This window comes from Manis javanica, chromosome 7 (assembly GCF_040802235.1).
Source record: "Manis javanica isolate MJ-LG chromosome 7, MJ_LKY, whole genome shotgun sequence".
Lineage (NCBI taxonomy): Eukaryota > Metazoa > Chordata > Mammalia > Pholidota > Manidae > Manis > Manis javanica.
This window is the reverse complement of record NC_133162.1, coordinates 15,145,589-15,167,098: the sequence shown is the minus strand read 5'-3', so window position 1 is coordinate 15,167,098 and position 21,510 is coordinate 15,145,589. Positions and strand designations below refer to the sequence as shown.

Here is a 21,510-nt window from a genome sequence, read left to right as displayed (position 1 = left end):
CTGGAGTGTCAGTTAGCAGTACAGCCCTGAAGAGCAATACTGAGCGTCCCTGTGCTGGCTCAAACATCCAGGGCTGGGGCTGGGGCTAATAAAGCTTCACATATCACTACCAACTTTAAAACAATGATCTCTTAGAGTCAGGATCAGGAGTTCATCTGGGCCAGGGCCTTCCAACCTGGCTGAGTAACATCATACTTGGGAACCTTCCAGAAACTACTAAGTAAGCATAAGAGGTTGCAGAAGAAAGGCTAGAAATAGATGTTTTTAAAGAGTCCACCCTCAGGGTGGGATTGCAGAGATCATTCAGGTTTGGGGAAATCACTGGTATCTAGTCTGCCAATGCTCATTTTGCAGATGAGGCCGTTGCCTTGGGAAAGTTAATTCATCCAGGTCTCAGATCAGCACAGGAAGCCGGGCTAGAACTTGGGAGTCCTCAGTGCCCAGAGATCTTAACGAGACTTTGGGCTGCAGTCTGAAAAGTGAGCCATCAAGAGGAAACCTTGCTTTTGCTTGATTACAGAAAAGCTTCAGGCTCATTAATCCGGAATTTTAAAATTATGATTAATACCTATAAAAAGTTATTATGATTTTACTACAAATAATTCATCTAAATCTTTTTATGATTTAACTGAGTATTACCCTTGTTAATTAATATATATTATTACATCTATCTGGTCTAGAAACATGAAAGGCTGAAAACCAGAACAAAGCACCTCCTGGAACAGAGTTTTTACAAAGGCAGACAGAGCACATGACCGTCAACTCCAAAAGCCACAGGATTGCCGATAGAATCGATCAGTAGAATGGCTGGCCCTGGTTGGGTAGCCTCATTATAGGAATCACACCTGTCCTAAGTTCTACATTGTAAGCACTCAAAACACAACAACAGTGAAACCATCAATTTTTCTCACTCACACTTCACACAGTTGACCTCTCTCTTTTTGGTCATCTTAATCAGGTTGCTTTGCGCAGTTAAGATTTCACTTTGCTAGTTCATAATGGCTGAAGTGTGGGGCTCAGCCAGGTTTTTCCCTGAAGATTCAATTTTTTTAGATATTGTGGATTGTGCAGTTTCTGTCACAATTCTGCCACTGTAGTTCGAAAGTAGCCATAAACATGCAAACAAATGGCTGTGGCTGTGTTCCAACAAAACGTTTACAAAAACAGGTATTGGGTTTAATGTGGCCCACGGGGCATAGTTTGCCCACCTGGCTTCAGAGTAGATGAGACCATTTTACACACACACACATGAACTTTTACTTACGAATAAACCTTATCTTTCTAAGCAGTTATGATATTTCCTCACAATGTTTCCATTGCTCAAACTGTTTCAAGACCTGGAGCCGCCTTCACACTAGGTTTCACGCCACTTAAAATCAGTCATATTATTTAGCAGAGGCCATCATGGAAAAGGTTTCCCAACTAAATTACTTTTTGACTAAGATGAAAAAAAATTAAGGAAGCATCTGAAAAAGAATGTTTAAAGACTAAGTACAACTCAAGACGAAAGTGTATATCCCAGCAGAACCGAGCACCTGGGTGTTGGGAGAAGCCATCACTTACTTGCAAATAGTACAAGCAAAGCAGTTGGGATGGTAGGTCTTGCCCAGGGCGGTCACCACCTCTCCTTCCACGAACTCCCCACAGCCATGGCAGCGTGTGCCATACATCCTCTGGTAGTCCAGCGTGCAGAGATATTCCCCATTCTTTATGAAGAAGCCCCCTTGTGCCAGGTCACAGCCGCACACTGTGGAGAGACAAGTTCATGGCTGGTCATCATCTGCCAGGCTGCTGGGCAGCCGTGCCTTTGACTGCATGCTGGTAACTTACTCTATGATCTCAGTGGTTTGGGGTTAGGGGAGGGGCCTGGTACAAAGAGCTATTTATTGTTGGACTCTGAATTCTCTCTTGCCTCTCTCCACTTTATTTCCCTCCCTTAGGGAGCTATGCAATATCTCATACAAGTAAAATCCATTGGCTAGGTCTCAATATCTAAGATTCAGAGATAATCCATCTTTGATGGAAAGATACCATTGGTTCATGTCTCAAATATGAACAAAGGGATCCCTGGCAGGGCTATTTAGGAAAGGAGCCCACTGCTTGCCCACACAACTGCTTGGTTTGGACTAAGACTGTTACTGAACTGAGTAATAAATTCCCACTATACCAAAAGCAGGAGCTGAAATGTCCCCAGTGTCTATTTTTACACACTCTGGAAATACTTTCTCACAGTGATGAAAATTTCAGACATTCAATTTTCTCTTTGTTCAGTAAATAGGATAAGCCAATTATTTATATATTAGGGAGAGATAAAAATGAACAAAGAGGAATGAAAAGAGAATATGTCTAAGATAAAACCATCATTCAAGACCTTAGTACATGCAAAAGGGGATGCTTTGCTGTGTCTGGATTTTGGCATCACTTTCAAAACGGTGCAGCTGTGGATCATGGAGATGGTGCAAAGCAGCAGATCCTGGGGTGGATGCCAGGGGCTTGGGCCTGATCTATCTACATGTTCAGACAAGACCAGAGGAAGGTGCAGCCACTTGTCCCAAAATAAAGCCTACGGCAGACCCTGGAATAAAGGTTTTTCCAGTGCCACAGGCCTGGTAAGTACCAGCTAAAGCTGGAACTCTCCAATCTCAACCTGTCAATTCTCAAGGTTAGGTGACTCCCATATAACCAAGGGCCTTCAGCAAAGAATCCAGAATTCTTCTTGGTTATTCCTGCAAACATTTGGAATGGGCACTCAGTGAGGGTAGGAAACAGGTGACTTCAACCACTAAACTGCTTTCCTACAGACGTGTTCTAGGGTTCCTCTGATTAGTTCCCATGACTCGTTCATGCATCCAAATGATTCAGAGCTGAGCTCAGCAAGACTGAGAGAGCTCACTACTCTCCCGCTCTCAGTTACTTACCTGTACTGACTGAAAACTATTAGAGATGTCAAGGTGACATAGAACCTGCAAACAAGTTTTCCACCATGGATTTTTCAGTCTGTTTAGATCAACACTCCACAGCTATGACCTCCTTTGCAATTTATAATTAAGTAACCCAAGATGATGGCTTGAGTCCACCACACATGAAAATGACCGCCCTATAAATACCTCTGTGATCACATTACCTGGAAACCAGCTCATTCACCACCTGCTGCCTCCTCTAATCTGACAGTGCCCCACTGTTCTTATACCTATTTCTTCCTTGCCAGATGGATTCTGCAGGTTGAGGGAACTCGGGTTTGGACTAACATCACCTGGATTCTGTAAATTCCTTCTGCAGCAATAGACAGAATTCTGGGATTGGGGGGTGGGGTCACAGAACATCTTAGAGATTTTTCTTCAATATTTTTCTATGTGCATATCTTATTTTTCCACAAGATGACGAGCACTTTGCTGGTGGGCAGCTGTGTCTGTGGGGAGGTCTCTCCCTGTGCACCAGGTGAAACCTCAACTTAGATGGGGGAGGGTTCTTGACTCTGAATGAGAAAAGAATTCATTAAAGCAAGAGTAGCCTGGAATAGCAGCTGCCCTGCAGGCAGCAGAGAGCAGGGAAGAGCCAGGGGCAGGGAAGCTCAGTATAGCGCAGATCCCTTGTGAAATCCTAAAGCAAGGGTCACCTGGCATCCTGTGTCTGCTTGGATCTGCAAGGCATGGGAGCTAAATCTACCACCCCAGGATTTGGGGGAGCCACAGAGCACTGGATGGAGTGAGATTATATTCTGAGAACTTCCCAAAGCAAAGAAAGGAGATTTTCAGGCAGGCTACTAAAGAGCAGGTTACAAAACTGCAGTTTCATCCGGGTCACCCAGGCGACGGGAACTTGCAGGCCCAAATCTGAGCCCTCAGTAGCCCCTCCCTACTTTTCTGGAGTAGAACAGAGACAGAGTGAAGATGTGTGCTTAAGTCTGGAGCACAGAATGGAGTAGCAAAGTGAAGCCTACCGCTGGAAGAGCGCAGAGACAAAGCGCAGTCAGCCGAGCAGTGACAAGGCTTTACTTACAAACTACACACTTGAAGAAAAGGGGGGGCGGGTGACCTCAGAGAGGAGGAGCACCGAAGGATCTGGAGTTTGGGGTTTTATAGGGCCTTTGAGGTAGGGGTGAGCATGAAGCATGATGGATACAGGGGGTTCCTAATTCCCATTAAGTTTTGTCTTAGGAATAGGATTAGTTAGGTGACTGTGTTGGGTGGGATCTCAGCCTTCTTCACCCGCACAGGGTCATTGCTCTTCTGAGGTCTCTCTCCTGCCCTGGTCCCAAAGTTACTTAATTGATTAAGAGGAGAGAAGAGGAAGAACAGCCTATAGATTAAGTTTAAAGAATAAACTGGGCCCTTTTCACAGGCTAAGTAGATCTTACAAAGGCATGACCCTTGTCCCGTTTCCCTGCCCTACCTCAACTTAATGGTAAGCGCCCTCATCTTTACTTCTTTTGATTGTTCTTCAGGAACCTTCAACCATGGCATCTAATGTAATACCGGGAACAACAATTTTTGAATTAAGTTGAATCCAGCCGCAAACTTGGCAGTTCCCCTGGAATTTCACCCCTCAGTGACATCACTAGTTCTGATGAATCGGTTGTTCTTCCAAACTTGAGTATTTTTCAAAGCCACTGGAAGTGCCAAAATAACGAATTTGGACTATCAGTATAGTAATTCCCTTTATTCTCTCCTCCAGTCGCCTAGGGTAAGTTTAAAAATTCGCAAATCCTTTGTAAATGGATCTGGTGGTAGCAGGTAATTGTGCTAATGCAGATTGTTCAGACAGCTTCAAAGCTAATTCTAAATGTTTTGGAGATTCCTCGTATGTGTGGCTTCCTTAGTGTTCCCCTGCACAACCTTTCTAGTTCACATGGTGAAATCGACAGACTCTCCTTCATTAATAAAGTGCTAGTTTACATGAGCCCAATAAAGCCTTAGAAAAATGACTTTGCAATTACTGTTGAGAGTTGTCAAACTACAATCAAACTCTGCTCCTTTGCAACGTGGTTTGGCCTAGCCCTCAAATTCAAAGCAGTGGCCCAAACTGGCTTTGCAGATGGACCACCACCTCTGGTGGCTCTTACACAAGGAAACCAGCATCTGCAGAAAGATTCACAGAGGCAGCGGTCACTGTCAGCACACAAACCAAGCCCTGAGAAGGAGAATCTGTGCTGCCAATACCTAAAAGATACTTAACATGATTACATTTCCTAAGAACGGACCAGTTGTGACATAGTTTCAGACTCCCCCCTTTTGCCCTCCAGCCTTATTCTTGCCTTTTCCTCTTCCTCTGATCACTACATCTCAGTCTCCTTGGCCAGACCCTTAAATGCAGGCACCTCCTCTGAACTCCATCTCCTTCCTCTAGAACACAGGCGCCTCTGCAATTTCATCCACTGTTACAGCTCAGATTTCATCCAGATCTCACCCACTTTTACATCTTTAACTATGACTCTGCACAAAGGGTCAACGTCTCTGTCTGTGACGCCTTCCCTACGAGTTAGGCCTTTATGTTTAACTGTCCGGTGGACACAGCTTGCCTGGCTCAGCCTGGCATTTTCCAAACCCTTTCCTCTTAGCTTCTCTGCCATCCTCCCCGGTAACCTTTTGCTATTCTTCTTCTAGTCCCTGTTTCAACAAAATGGTAGCACTATTCATTCTCCTGCTTTTATACTACATTTTTTAACTGGCCACTAAATCCAATCCATTTTCCCAACAAAACATTTCTGTGATCCATTCCCTCCTCCGCCTTCTTGCTGTCACCACTAGCATGCTGGCCTTCAGCATCACTCTCCTGTACTAAAACAATTTTATAACAGTGCAAACAACAGGCAAATAACAACAACAACTGGAAACAACCCAAATTTCATCAGTACAGCAATAGCTGAATAAAGTATGGTATGTCCAGTCTAAGGATCTGATAATAAAAAGAAAGGATTAAATCAATATCTACAATCTAGAGGCCTGTCTAAGATGTAGTCAGTGAAAAGACCACCACAGAGTAAAGAATTTTAATGATCCCATTTTAAAAAAAGGTCTATATTTTTATGAACAAGGATGAGGTTAGCACAAATGTGGATTATTAAATTGGTTATCTCATGAGGATGAGAATTAACTTTTTCTTCATGTATCTATGCATCGGCTCACTTAAAATACTTTAATTGTGGTAAAATACACACAATATAAAATTTTCCGACTTCATCACTTTTAAATGTACAGCTCAGTGGCATTAGTACCTTCCTATTGTCGCGCAGCCGTCACCACCACCAGCCCTAGGACATTTTTCATCTTGTAAAACTGAAACTCTGCACCTATTAAACAAGAGCTCCCCATTCCCTATTCCCCAGCCCCTGGCAATCACTTCTACTTCGTCTCTATGAATGTTTAACTACTCTAGGGACTTCATGAAAGAGGAAGCTCACTTTAATAATAGAATGTTAGGAAAAATTATCCGAAACTTGTAAAAAAGGTAAGGGAGAGAAGCATATTCTTCCAACATCACACTGCAGCATTAACAGCCCACACGAGGATTGTTTCATTACCCAGAGCATTTGATCTCTGTTTGACAAGCAATTTACTATTGATTAAAGGCCCAGACTTTCAAAGTTAGTGGTAACGTGTAGATTCTTGTCTGATACAGATGCAGATGATTTCTATACAGCTTTATTGTCCTGTTGGACTGCTAATCAGTTTATATCCAACCTACTCCTTTGATTCTCCTCTGAAGAGCTTTACCATCCTGCTGGAGACCCGTTAATGTGTTAAATAAATCTTTCATACATGTTCACACTTTATTTTTATGAGTGTCACATATTTAACTTTTGAAAATTACACTTTGACAAAGGGGGTTACTCTTTTTAACCAAAAATATCTGCAATGAACGTTGAAAATCGTTTTCAAAAGCCTTGGTCTGTTTCACATTAACAGCTTAGCAAATAGTTTTAATTGATGGCACAAACCTTTCACATCCAAATGGTCACAAAATAGCCATTAGTAAGGTCAAGCTTCAGTGGGAATATATTAAATTTCTGACTTTGGTTATGTCATTTATCTTTGCTTTAGTTGAAAGTTAACATATGCCCAGGAAAAAACATAGATTCCTTTCATTAAAAAAAATTGAGCTGCCAGTAAGAGAAAATTAATTGCTTTCTTCTCACTCATCAATTATTTAAAACATGCCCCATTCCAGGCCGCACTGAACTAGCCTGCTTTGCCATCACAACATCACGGCCACAAACAGCCATACACCTTGTTGAGATTTACTCTTGAATTTATTCTCTGCAAACCACTGGGTAATACTTGGTAATAGGATCTAATACTTGGGTAAATAGGAAAATGTACATCTAAGCAACTTTACCCAAAATTTGTGAAATTAGTAACAGGCACATCTTAAAATTTTAAATCCTTAAAGAAAAAAGTAACAGGAGCTGCCCACGTTGCAAAAATAACATGGAACAGGAGGGGTACAAAGTGCAGAGGTGTCAAATAACAGTGAAAACAGAACAGTATTTTAGTGGCATGAACAGGGCTGCAGTAGCAACTATTCAACTTTCTAAAAACAGCATTTAACATTTTGTCGCAGCAAATTCATTTCAGCAACATTCCAATATGAAGTAGTTCATATTGCCAAAAATTCAGGAGAATAGACAGTAGGTAAAACTCTACCCAGAAGTGGGTAAAATGCAAGTCATTTTCTTGATCTCAGTCAGCAGACTGAACATCCCTGCGGGGCTGCTGCTCCCACTAGTATTTTAACCAATTCTTACCAGAAAGAGAGGGAGGGATATTAAGCAAACGTGATCCATGTTTTCAATTTAGTTTTGAGCAACCCAGGAATTTTAACTGTGGGATGGAAGCCTTAGGTGGGTCCTTTCTTCTCTTTCCTAGGACGGGGGCTGGTGTTTTGGTCTGGTTCTCTGCCAGCTGGTCAGCCCATCACGGGGCAGGAGGAGCCCTTCCGAACTTGCTCCTGTGAAGTGGAGGCCCCCCATGGCTGGGACCTGGGTGACACGTGCTCACTTCTGCTGCTAGGGGCCATGTGCTCCAAAGTGCTACTTTACCCTCAGCCAGGTCAAAGCCCTGTCCCACCCCCCTGAGGCAGTACCACCCCTGCCTCCTCCTAGACCTCCGTGCGCTGGAGCCAGGGGTGGGGTGGACACGGGGTATGGAGCTCTCAGACACCTCACTGGAGGATTGGCACTGTGAATACCAAATACTTCCCATCCTCTGGCCCACCTAAATTTTAAAAGAATTTTATTTCATTCAAGATGTTTTTCTGTTCATTTCCTGAAGGCAGACTTTGACATAGTGTCTTCCCAAACCACCAAAAATTCCTTTAGTTTAGGATCTCGTTTAATTAGTTTTTGCTCTGAAATCCAGAGCCATGTGCTTGAAAGTACCATATACTGAAGCTCAAGGGTACTATATGCTGCATCCTAGAGCTCAAAATAGCTGCACAGTGGCTCATAAACAATAGTGTGAGGGGGCAGCTTCCTACCAGAAATAACTATTTGCTAATGCATTATCTTTGAAGCAAATACTAAGCCTCAAAGAACACATTTAAATAGTTCTCCACATTCATCTCTAAATGCTCATCAAAATCAATGATCATTTCTGGGAAAGAAGACATCTAGAGGTCCAACCAGATGGCAAAACGGGCCCCCAAACCAAGGCATTTGAGGGCTAGTATTTAATTCAGAGTTTTAATTTATAACAGTAAGTAAAGAGCCTTGGCTAAAAGGAATCATTTTAGAACCTCTTTTATTAATAACATCTTTGACTACACAGTAAGCCTATTTTTAACATTTGTTGTGGAACTTCATGTGCAAACAATATTAATTATAAACAGCTCAAATAACAAAGATATCACCCAGAATAATCTCTCCCAATGTGCTAATTTTGTTTTGTTTTTATGCCTTCTAAAATTTGGCCCATAACACAAAAACAAGTACTAAAGTCTTCCATGATAGGATAGATTACTTTAATAATCAGAAGTATCAGGCATGAGGGATGAAAATGTGCACAAAAGGCTGGAAAGGCTGGTTATGCTTACCAGCACCTTGCTCTCAGAGTGTAAGCCCATCTCACACTGGGCCGGACAATTGAATTGAGGGCCCATGGTAAATTTTATTAAGATCTATATTCTCTCCTTTCCCCTTCCACTTTTCAGTCCCCATGAAGAGCTGCATCACACATCTTTGCCTTTTATGAATTTGCAGACATCAGGGAACTAGCCTCAGTGAAAGTCACATGTGTGTCTGCAAGCTGACCTGATAGGAAACAAAGGCACAGAGGCACCACCACTTTTACCAGCAGCCACACGAAGCAGTTGCCATGGGCTTTATTAACTCTCCTATTGGACTCTTTTTCTCTAGCTTCTCGCCTGTCCACTTTACCCTGCACACCTCCTCCAAATTAATATGGTAAGAGACTCCTTTTGTCACGTGGTTCTTTTCTCTACCAAACACTTTAACCTTGTATATCAGGTCCTCACATCTACCAAACATTCCTCTCTTCCTGAACACCAGCGCTTTACTCCAGCCAAACTGACCCTCTCACCCCCCGCTGGACAGACACCTTCTCTCACCTCCTGCCCATGCGAACCCCACCCAGCCTCCCTGGCACCACTCAGGTCCAGCCTCCTGAGGAAGGCTGGAAGCCCCCAGTCTCCTCCAGCTCTGCTTCCTTGGGGCTCAGGACAGTTACTGACATTTGATTCACATTTAATATATGTTGTCTTGTACCTGTGCTGCCATTGTGATTTTCCCCTTATCTCAAATGCAAACTTTTCAAGGCAGAGACCACTTCTTATACTATGTTACATCTCCCACAATACTTAAAGAGATGGGAAATTATTGTCCTCTATCATTTCCCTCTATGCCATATTGCTTTAAGCCAGGCTAGGGTCTGGGCAGTGTGGGCGGAGCCAAGTTCCTTTGGCACAGCCTAAGGAAAGGAACCAGTAATCCTGTCTTTGTTTCTGAAAGTACCTGGGGCATCAAGAGGGTGGTACCAAAGTAGTAATTCCACCCCCTTCAACTTCTTGAGCCTTAAGACTCTGAACTTCCTTAGCAACTGAAAATAACTGCAACTCAACAACACAAGAGACCCCTTCAATTCCCATGTATATATATATGCTTAGGGTCATACTATGCTCTACTTTGTGTTTAGCAACACCAAGAAGGCCCTGAGGACAGAAAGTAAGACTGGAGCTGGTTAAATGCACCGTAAGTTTAAGGCACATGAGAAGGAAAGGAACTAGAATGGAATCCCAGGGCAGCAAGAGCAGCAGAAGCTGGGAGAGAGCGCTCAGGCAGGAAAAGCAGATGAAATCGGGATGAGGCCAAAGAAAAAGAGGCCAGGGTAATAAGTCTTTAAATGTATGGCGGGTTATTTTTAAGGAAATCAATAATCAGCTCTTTTTCATCTAAGGACAAAATGTGGAGAGTTGATTTTACATGTTCCAAGAGATGTAGGTTAGACAAGCTTATGGCTCTAACCATAGAGGCGATTCCAGCTGCAGTAGAGCTGAAGGAGATGCACCGGATCTATATTAGGAAGTATTTATGATAGAATAAATGGCCTTTCTATCCAAGACAGCAAGCTTTGCACTTACTCTTTTGTATAGGAACAAGTAATACTGTTACTTTCTTGACCTATATACCTAGGTCAAACCATAGGGATTATACTGCAATGAAAAGAACATAAAATTCATCATCTTACCATTTTCTAAAGTTCCATTTTGGAAATGAGATATAAAGTGCTAGTTCTGATAGCATATAAACTTGATAATAAAATTTTACTTTTAAAACTATTTAACTTCACTTTTAAAACTATCTAAACATAGAAAACCCTTAATTTGTATCTTCAACCTGTCTACCCCCCAATTTTTATCTGTTTTATTCCATAAAAATCCTTGCATTTTATAAATGCACATATTGTACATGGAAAGATCCTGACCTGGTAAATGTATTATAAACTCTTAGAGGGCAAAAATGGAAAGTGCTATTAGAGCTGGGATGCTTTCCCCAGGTCCCTTCACAGAACTGAATTTTCTGATACTTTTAGATAAACATTTAAAAAATAATTTTGTTGTTCATGGGCTCTCTTGATGGACTGAACATCACAGAGGCCAATGGATGTTTAAAAGCTATCAAAGGGTAGCATTTTCTACATCCTTGGACACATAATTAAGACTCATTGCTATGTGGCAACAGTCTCTGTTAAAACATAATTCTCTATGAGGATTTCTGCCAGTGCTACCTTGAGGGAAGAGTTCACTTGATCTGATTTTTAAAATCTTCCACAGATACCTAATGTTTAGAAGTCTTTTAGAAACCTAAGTGACTATAAGTAACATGTAATACTAGTTCCATTTCTGAAGAGGAATAGAGTTGCAATTAATATTTAAAATGCTATCTTTTAAGTGTCCGTGCAAATGTCACAGTTCCATTCATTTCCAGTAGAAGGTCAATGAAAGTTAATGCTAGACCCCTGCCTTTATTACCCACTGCCTTGAACAAGACAGCCCTTCCCCTTGACCACAACTGGCAGGCTCCCCCTTTCCAGTTGTGGAAGGTTATTTTCTGGAGCATCCATACTCTACCACATCTCCCCACTCCTCAGCCACACCTCTTGACCACTGAGCTCTAGGGGGCGCTACGGTCTCAGATTCACTGCACCTGGGCTCTGGACTACCTGACAAGCACCTTTCTTTTGTTCTTTCCATGGAACCACCTGCTACCAGCCACGGTTCCACTAGGAAGCACATTGTTTGCCACCAGCTCACAGATTTTTCAGGGGCAGGTACTGTGTCACATATACCTTTCAATCCTCCACAGCCTAGCATGCAAATGGGTGGATGACAGATGCTCTATTCCATGCTCTTCACGTGGCAAAGATTCCCAGGTTGAATTATGTAAAAATTAAGTGACTTTAGTAAGAAAAGAATGCAATCTGTTCTTTGGAATAACGAAGTCCATTTAATTGACCTTTATTACCAGGAGGAATTAGGTGGTAGCTGTGTTTTGTTTTAGTCCTTTATCTGTCGGCTCAAACTTCTCTTCTTAGAGAGGTGGGGGTTGGGGGAACCTTTCCTGACCACCTGCTCTCTGCCCCCCAGCCCCAAATACACCAAAATGTTCCTGCTGCAAAGCTCACATTTTTGCCCATGCAGCTGTAGTTTCCCTTTATCACACTGATCATAGCTGGCAAATCAAATGTGTATGATTATTTGAATGTCTGATTAGTATCCTTAGTCTATTCATGCTACAAATACCATAGATTGGGTGGTTTAGAAAAACAGAAATTTATTTCTCATAGTTTTGGGGGCTGGGAAGTCCCATATCAAGGTGCCAGCAGATTCTATCTGGCAAGAGCCTGCTTCTTGGTTCACAGATGGCCATCTTTTCACTGGGGAACTCCCTGGGCTCTCTTCTTCAAAGGGGGCTAATCCCATTCATGAAGGTGTCACCCACATGATCTCATCTCCTCCCAAGGGCTCCACTCCTAATACCATCACCTTGGGGATTCACCATATGAATTTTGCAGGAACACAAACGTTCGGGATATGGCATATCTCTATGAAGGCAGATATTATGACTAACCTGTCTGTTTAACCTGATCATGTATAACTTTTTTTAAATCACTTAGCACTCAAAAAGTATTTGTTGAGTAAACAAATGTTACTGTTTATACTCAGAATGTATAGCATGCCCTACAGGTTAGCCAGGGTTTTCATCATTCACAGTCACTTGATTTCAGTTTTCAGCTTTGAACTCATGGATACAGATCAGCCAGGCAATCGGGGCTTCTATACCCTTGCGTCTTTTGCCCCATTCAGAATCCACCAGATATATTTGGATAAAATGATTTTTTTCCATCTCCTTATTACTAGGTATGTTTAGAGACTATATTTTGTATCTACTCTTTAGCTGAGTATTTTATGACTGAATTCTACATATAACGAAGCTGTGCTAAAGAAAAGCCTAATTCCTGGGAATTTCATAAGAAACAAGGGCCATGATCAGACAATCCTCATCTAGATGGTCCTGAATAGGCTACTGAAATTCTCTTTCTTTTGTTCTTTCCTTAGGCCTCCACTTTTTCCCCTCCAGCACCCCACCACCAGTTAAGTCTCATGTCCAACAAAACAGTGGCTCTCAAATTTGGTCAGCCTAGATTGCTGGTTAGAAATGCTAGACTCCAACCACTGAGATACTCATCAAAGAGATGAGGGTAAGAACAGGAATTTGAACCCTTCACCATCATCCAGGTCACATTGGGGTAGGTGCTTCTTGGACCATATTTTATAAACTCTGCCCTAGGGGTTTCATAAATTTAACACCCCTCCAGGTAGCTTTCAAACCATATACATGGTATCTCCTGATACAGCATATCTCTTGAGACTCACCTAATTCTCACTAAATAGTGGTTCTTGTACTTGTAAAACAAAGAAAAACTCAGCATTTTAGAAGCCTCCAGACATAGCAGAAAGGGTGTCTCTGGTTCTCAGTTACACCGCAAATGCTTTTCTGGGAGGGAAGCAGGACCTGCTCAATGACCCTGCTCGGCTTTCCACGGCAGGCGATGGAACACTGCGGGGACTTACAGGGAAAGGTTGAGGGATTGTTCATTTGTATCATGGGACAAGTAAAGGAACCTGACAAAGGCCACTTCCCCATCACAAGGAAAGGTGACTTAACACCTGTATGGTTTTAATGTGAACAAAAAGATGATAAGTTGTTTATCCCAGTTGTGTCATGGTTGATCTTATCAACCAAGGAGGGATTCCGAAAGGAACCCTACTTTGGCTCTAAGCTATCAGTCAGTTGATAATACCTCTCCGGACACTATCAGAATTCTTTCTCAGATTACATAAAAGAAAAAAAAATGACTAGTAGGGTTGATTCTTATAGGATACTTTCAAAACTACAACCCAAACTGCACTAATTCAATCTAATTAGCAGCAGACAAATCTCAACCATAATGGTTGAAAAGTTTGACTATATTTACGTAAGTGCAGTTTTTCTACTTTTCAGGGGATCTATGGTCACAATATGGTTTAACATCATTTCAGATGCAAATCCAGGCCTGTTCCTAGGATCTGTGTTTCTCAAACCTTCCCAATTTCAGTCATCTACCACCTGCACTATTTTTTTTTTGTGTTTTTGATCTATTTATTTTATTTCCTTAATGTCTTTAAAAAATCAGCTCACTTTTATTATGCACAGTTATTTTAAAAGGCAAATGTATACCATAAATCAAAACTTCCAGTGCCACTTATCCATATATAAAGAATTTGTAGAAATAAATAGTAAATGGTACAATTCCATTTGAGCTTTGATATGATTGCTCGATCAAGTCTTCGGGCCGGAAAGCTGTTCTTTCTTACAGAGACCTATGCTTCACAAACTTAGAAGGATTAAAAAAAAGGACTGAAGAGAGAACATTTTTTCACTGAGTGAAAAATGCTGTGTCTAGAAAACAATTTCACAAAACACAATTTCCACCTTCCCATGTTTATGAAGACATCAATTAAAATAAAATCTGAGGGACCTGGAATTAATAATTTGGAAATAATGATCTATGATTAGTATATTACTCAATGATAAATACTTCATTCATTCAACAAATATTATTGAGTGCCTACTCTAAGCTAGCCTTATTTCTGAAGACTGCTCATAAATCTCCTGCTCTACTGGTACCTGCATTCTAGTAGAGGAGACAGGCAAAATGTAAACCATAACCTAAATTGTGTACACACACACACACACACACACACTTGTACACATCAGATAGTGTCAAGGATGAACTCAGTGATAAGTGACATTTGAGAAGAGACCCAAAGGCAGTGAGGGAAGTCATCAGGCACATATCCTCGTTAAAAGCTTGTCAGGGAAAAGAACAGTAGGTGGGAAGGTCCGGAGTCTGTCTGGTGCTTGGTTTGTTTAAGAACAATCAAGCAGGCCAGGGTGGAATGAGCCAGGGAGAAAATGGTGGGAGATGAGGTCAGAGAGTGATAGTGGGGAGTGGACACCAAGGCCAAACTGAGGTCTTTGGATTTCATTCTGAAAGATGGGGGAATTCTTTGGAAAGCTGACAGGATCTGACTTTTTTTTTTTTAAGGATCTCCTTGGCTATTGCACTGCAAATAAACTGCAGGGCCATACAGGAAGACCTGATACAATTGTTAATTCAGGAAAGACATGAAGGTGACTTGCAACAGTGGGGTGATCTTTGGATAGTGATAAATGGTCAGACCTTGTATCCACTGAAGACAGGGCTGACAGGATTTGTTGGTGGGTTACTTGCGGCATGTGAGAGAAAAAGAAAAGTTAAGAATGATTCCAAGATTTCTAGCCTGAGCGACTAGGAGGAGGAAGGTAATTGGCAACTGCTAAAATTAAAAGGGTAGAGAAGAAGAAAGGGGTGGGGATGGTGTGAGTAGTGATCAGGAGTTTGATTTGAGAGGCCCACTGGAGATGCTGAGAAGGCCTTTGACGTGGACTGCAGTCTGGATTGCAGGGAAAGGTCCAGAGCTGGTAACTGTCAGGGTGCAGATGGCACTTACACCATGAAACAGGGTGAGATCACTAGAAAGGGGACCTAGAGAGAGGTCTGAGCATGGGGCACTCCAAGGGCTTAGGGTCGGGAGATGGAAAGAGCAAGCAGGAAGACTGGTTCAATCGTTGCTTTAATAATGCTTGAGGAAAATATCAGCTTTCCTGCCCCCTCTATAGTATACACACTTCCATAACTTTGGTGTACAAATCATTTTCTTCGAAATGTGTTCCTCCTTGATCACATTGGGTGAACTCTGGCACACCCTTGCTCAAGAAATACGCTTTCATGTACAGGAACTGAGAGTTGTCGAGAACTTTATGTAAGAACCTGAGATTATATTTGCAAGATACAAGTGAGCCTGCCCTCACCTTATGGATGCTGGAAGAAAACATGAAAGTCCTAGGTCAGAAGAGAAAGACTTTATTACTCTCACCAGGTAACATGAGCTTCATATTTGTTCCTGGTTCCCCATGCCACCCAAGTCCCCCAGAGGCAAAAGAGGTGGACCTGGCTGGCTGCTGCAAGTGCAGTAGGTTTGTGTCACAGCTGAAGAACTCTGAGCGTAGGAAACCCCAATCTTTTATAATGAGCTGCAAGCAAACATGTCCAACCTTTGCTCCAGAGGCAGATATTATCTTTGTTATACTAGACAGCAAACAAATTCATGCTCTACTCCAGAGGGAAACACTAGCTCTATCTTCCAAGGTTCTTTGCTGTATATCCAACCTTGATAAAATAATTCAGAACAAAAAGTTACTAGAGTCTCTGCTCACAAGAGACCCAAGGATAATTATCTCCCAACAAGAATCAAAATTGTTAAGCAGTGTATTTTATTTTAGAGAATTTATGAGCCCTTATTCTGTTCCAGTTCAGAATTCAAAAGCTTAACTATTGAAAAAATCTAAATTGTATTATCTGACTCAGTAACAGTTGAAATGGTACAAAATTCAAAAGAGAAAATACTCAGGATTATCATTTCATAAACAAAAGATGGCATGAAAGTGGGTTTTTCATTTGCTGTGAGAAGGGGACACATTTGTATCAGACTTCATTTTCTTGCATCCTGGGTAATTTTTTAAAACTGTTTCTGAATGACTAAGATTTTCTAAATAGGTAATGAAAGCCTGAGTTCAGCTCTCAGGGGATTTAAGAAACTGCTTCCAGTTCGCTGGAGTTTGATCAATTTTCCACTTGAGTCCAAAAATAGCCATAGTCAGTTCACCCCTGCAAACCCAGGTGAGAAAGCTAAAGGTCTAAACCAGCATAAAAACTAAGTAGCAGCAACATCTTAGCCAGGAGCTGCCTGGCAGAAGCCTTCAGCACCAAGTTCTCTCACCCACTGTCTCTGCCAGGCAGATATGTGGCTCTGTGATCAGTGATGGACAGCTTTACTTAACACTGAAGTTTCAGAAGATCCTGTTACTGTCTAATAAGCGTTTGAGGACATATATCACTGTGAGCACTTGACAAACTTTGTCGATTAACTATGCCAAAACATTAACTAATATTCAGGTCCCAAAGGAATACATGGTCATTGTTCGTTCATTCATTTGCCTTACTGAGCGCTCACCATGGCGGGCATTGTTCTAGGCACTGGGTACAGAGTGGTGAACAGCACAGACAAAAATATCTCTGCCCTCAAGGAGCGCACTCTCTTGTAGGGCACCAAAGATAAATGAATGAAACCTGTTAAATAATGATAAGTATTAAGGAAGAAAAGACAAAAGCAGGGAGAGATTTGATATAGGGACTAGCTGAAATTTTAGGCAGAATAGTTCAAGAATGGATCACTGAAAACAGAAAATATGTCTAGACAGACTTTCTTGGATTTTCTGGTCACTGGTATTTTCTAAAGAACTTTCTGGCAGAAAAATGGATCTAGGGCATTATCCTGACACAAATGCTTAGGATAAGCAGCAATAATTATAATGAACAATGTAACATATCAATATGATGAGCTATATATGTGTGTATATATATATATAATTAAAATTAAGTATTAATATATAATTAACTACTGAACATATAATAAACAGGTTTCTTAATCTCTCATAGAGCATGTATTATAGCCATGATGCAGACAAAGGTGCTACATTAAAAAACTGCCACATCCCTGGAACTATGTCAGAATGAAAGGATAGCATCTTACAAAAAACTCCTTTAAGTCAGAGGGATGATTGCTGCTTATGGGCAAGGGTGAGAAACAAAGCTACTGATTACTGAAGACAAAGAATAGCTCCATCCAGAACCCTGCAGCCATATTTTACTCCCATTGGGTTATTGCAAAGAATAAGCTAAGCTTTGGGGATCTCCTTTTCTTTTAATCATAGAATCCGTCCATTAATTAAACCACTTTTCCTCGTCTCATCACCAGAGGGGTACATTTTCCAAGGTCACAAATGGGAATTCGGTTCTAGGTGTTTCTACACTGGCGTTCTTTATTATTCGGTTCCTGCCTCTTGCCCTTTCCCAGGGAAATTCCACACATGATTACACAGCTTCAGCTGTTGCCTGGGCGCCAAACACTGAAACGCTTCTTGCCAACACAGCCTAGTATCTTGAGTGCTAAGCCGACTGAACTCTGGATGCGCCATGTTACTAGGCCTCAACGCATGGCCAGCTGATCTCTCTCCTGGACGCTACCTTACCCATGAGCCTCTGTTCCCTCAGTTGGTGGCAGCCATCTGTCCACCAGGCATTCCAACAGGAAACCTGGATCCTCCTTCACTCCTCACATACAATCCCATCAACCTTAACTTTAAATGCCCCTTAAGTCTGTCCCTCCGTCTCTGTCACACTTACTGTCACTTCACATTTTCCACCTGGACTATCATTATCTCCCCAATGGGCCTTCCTGCCTCCAGTCTGCACCTTATGTATCAGAGCACCTACTACTCAGCATCATAAATGCTGTTTATTTATATGTCTTTACATACCTCAGGAGTTGCAGACAAATGTGGTATGCTGTCTCTTTATTCTCAGCACTTAGCATAATAACTTGCATGGAGTATATGTTCAGTTAACATCTACTAACTGGATAAATAACTCCTGGACCATCAGATCCCAAGATGTCAGACACTTCAGGAAGTGAGATGGGTACACCAACAAAATTCTTGCTCACTAACCATGATCCTGTTACAGCTAAACCGATGAAGTCATGGACTGATTACTGGTTTATGTTTGAGCCATGACCTGTAACCCCGAAGTCATGCTTTTCCACCATTGTACTTGTCTAGCTCTCGTGTAAGATGTTTAGTGCCCTCTTTCTCCTTCTCTGTTCAAAACTCAATCTTAGTAAAAAAGAGCTTACCTCTGCTTTTTGTTCCCACAGGTATTTGCATTTTAGGGTTTTCTTTCTAATTGTGCAAAACCACCACTGGTCCCATTCGAGGACTATAAGGCTTTGGCAACATGGTATATGTGTAAAGGAGAATAGGTTGAGAATTGAAGGGAGAAATTCTGGCCCCAAAATCACAGTCAGAACCTGAATGTTTCTCCTCTGTGCTCAACCAGCTCTTGCCCAAAAGCCCAGGCTTATTTTAGCAAGTGCCCTCTCCTCAATATCCTCTGTCCCAGGACATTCGCTCACTATCTGCACGTGACACCTCCACTGCAGACGTAACAGGAAGAAGACAAAACTGGAGTCTAAAGACGCAGCAGCAGTCTGGCCCGCCTGGGTCAGGAGAAAGATGGCATTCCTCAAGAAGACTTATGTTTCTGCTGGGACACCATCCTAAAGGATCGATTAAAAGTAGCGACTCTAAGGAAATTTACAGTCCCCATCTGACAGTGAGGGAGAAGGAAGCAGGTCCTGGGACGGAGGGGGAAGGGTCTTTGTGGAGAGAGCAGCCCCACATGGTGGCAGGCGAGGTTCTCAGTAAGTCTGAGAAATGGCTCTGCTCTGTACCTTCTGTTCACTTTTTCTACATACTTTAAAACTGCTCTAAAAATGAAAGTTTCTTAATTTAAAAAATGGAAGAAAGAAAGAAATGGCCCTGGCTAAGGAGCAATGTCTTGTTCAGGAGATGGCCTGAGAATACAAGGTCAGCTGTCACCTACTCAGTACTATAACTTCCCTTGAGGGGACCTTGAGGAATCTCTAGAACTGTGCTGTCCCATACCATGGTCTTAACTACGTGGAGCTATTGAGCACTTGAAATGTGACTAGTCCTAATGAGATACGCTGATAAACTAGTGCGAAAAAAAGTAATGTCAAATATCTCAGTAGTTTTTATATTAATTACATGTTGAGATGATAATATTCTGGTTATACAGGAATAAATAAAATATATTATGAAAGCTAATTACCCCTTTTTACTTTGGTAATACTATAGCTATTCGAAGATTTGGAATTACATATGCAGCTCACAGCATATTTCTATTGGACAACACTACTCTAGAGTCTTAAGAAAAAGAGTCTTAAGAAAAAGGGAAGAACTTGCTAGAGCATAAGGAATGGGGAGCTCAAGCCATTTTCTTTGGATAGTAAAGAAAAGGGTGACCCCAGGGACTTGGGAAATAAGACAGTAGACATGGACAGCCTGTGAGAAAATTCACAGGAATAGAAGACATTTATTTTAGTAAAGTTTTATTCAACTAAAAGTAACTCCTACGAACAGCAAGTGCTCCTAAAATATGATCCAGCTGACAGAAAGATTCAGCTTTTCAGGAACATATTTATAGCATGAAGTAAGTATATACAACATTCGAACAGAAATAACATTCAGTTTTCAAATTTAAGCTACAAGAGAACAAGAACAAGGACGCTCCCCACCCACAGGGGAAAAATGAGTATGTCTTCTAACTCCTTGATGGGTTGAACAGTGACTACCTGGAACTGAGACTAAAATATTGTACCTTCAACTAGAAATATAAATGCCTGCAGCACTGTGGTCGTTAATGGATTGCATTTGTTTCATACCAAACCTACCCATTGAGCCATATCTCAGGAAATTAATGAGCAAAAAAATAAAACATAATGCCTGACTTCACGTTAGCCACTCAGGATGTGACCAGAAAATATTTTTTCTCTGACGTGCCACCTGGCTCTAATTCAATGCTTCTGGGTTCTCTACATCCACATACGTGGCTATATACATATATACGTATATGGAATTGGCAAACTTCAGATGTGGGGTGACTTAAAAATCCCTTGGCCCAGCCTCTTTATTTTACAGATAAAGACACAGAGCCACAGAGAGAGAGGCAATCTGCCTGAGATCACAGCTGCTCAGGGGTGACGGTGGGAATGACGGCCACACGGTGTGGCAGCGCCCAGTACCCCGGATGAGACCCTACTGCTTCCCGATGACAAACCGGAGCTGTCTGAAAACTGGGAAGTTTTCTTCTTATTTGCGGGGGTTTTCAGGACGATTAAAGGATCTCTTTCTCTTTTTAAAAGTTATTTAAAATTTTTTTCCTTGAAGTATAGCTGACATACAATATTATACTAGGTTTAGGTGTACAACATAGTGATTTGACAATTATATACATTATGAAATGCTCACCGTGATATGTGCAGTTACCATCTGTGACTACACGAAGTTATTTCCGTAATACTGACTCTATTCCCTAGGCTACACTTTGCATCCCCATGACCTCCTCACTTTATGACTGGGAGTTTGGCGCGCTCAATGACACAGTCTCACCTGAGCTAGATGCCAGCGCTCGTTCTCCTGAGAGGTTTATACTCAGTGATAGAAACAGTTGTAGACTCCAGAAAAGCCCCTCCCCATTCTTTTCTGCCTGTCTGAGAGTCACTGGGCAGCCTGGAGTCTATCTGAGAACCTCCCTGGCCGCAGACTGGTGGCTTAAGATGGCAACGCTGAGTTCATTGCCTAAGATACCCAAGATGCAACACGGTTTGCAGGGATGAGAGCGCGTCCCACATACAGAGGGCAGGGGGCAGCTGTGGAGCAGGCTCACAGTCTTGTCCCTCTTCCATCTCTCCTGTTTCCCTCAACCAAAC

At 41.9% G+C, this 21,510-nt stretch overlaps 1 protein-coding gene across 22 annotated transcripts in view; it reads right to left on the bottom strand.

The window, feature by feature from the left end:
* The window catches only part of ABLIM1 (actin binding LIM protein 1), a 288,553-nt gene that overhangs the window by 118,242 nt on the left and 148,801 nt on the right, over window positions 1–21,510 (bottom strand). For all 22 annotated transcript variants that reach the window (XM_073240363.1, XM_073240368.1, XM_073240372.1 and 19 more), the window contains exon 3: window positions 1,564–1,747. In XM_073240363.1, coding sequence (XP_073096464.1) covers window positions 1,564–1,747 — 184 coding nt within the window. The remainder of the gene's footprint in view (window positions 1–1,563; window positions 1,748–21,510) is intronic.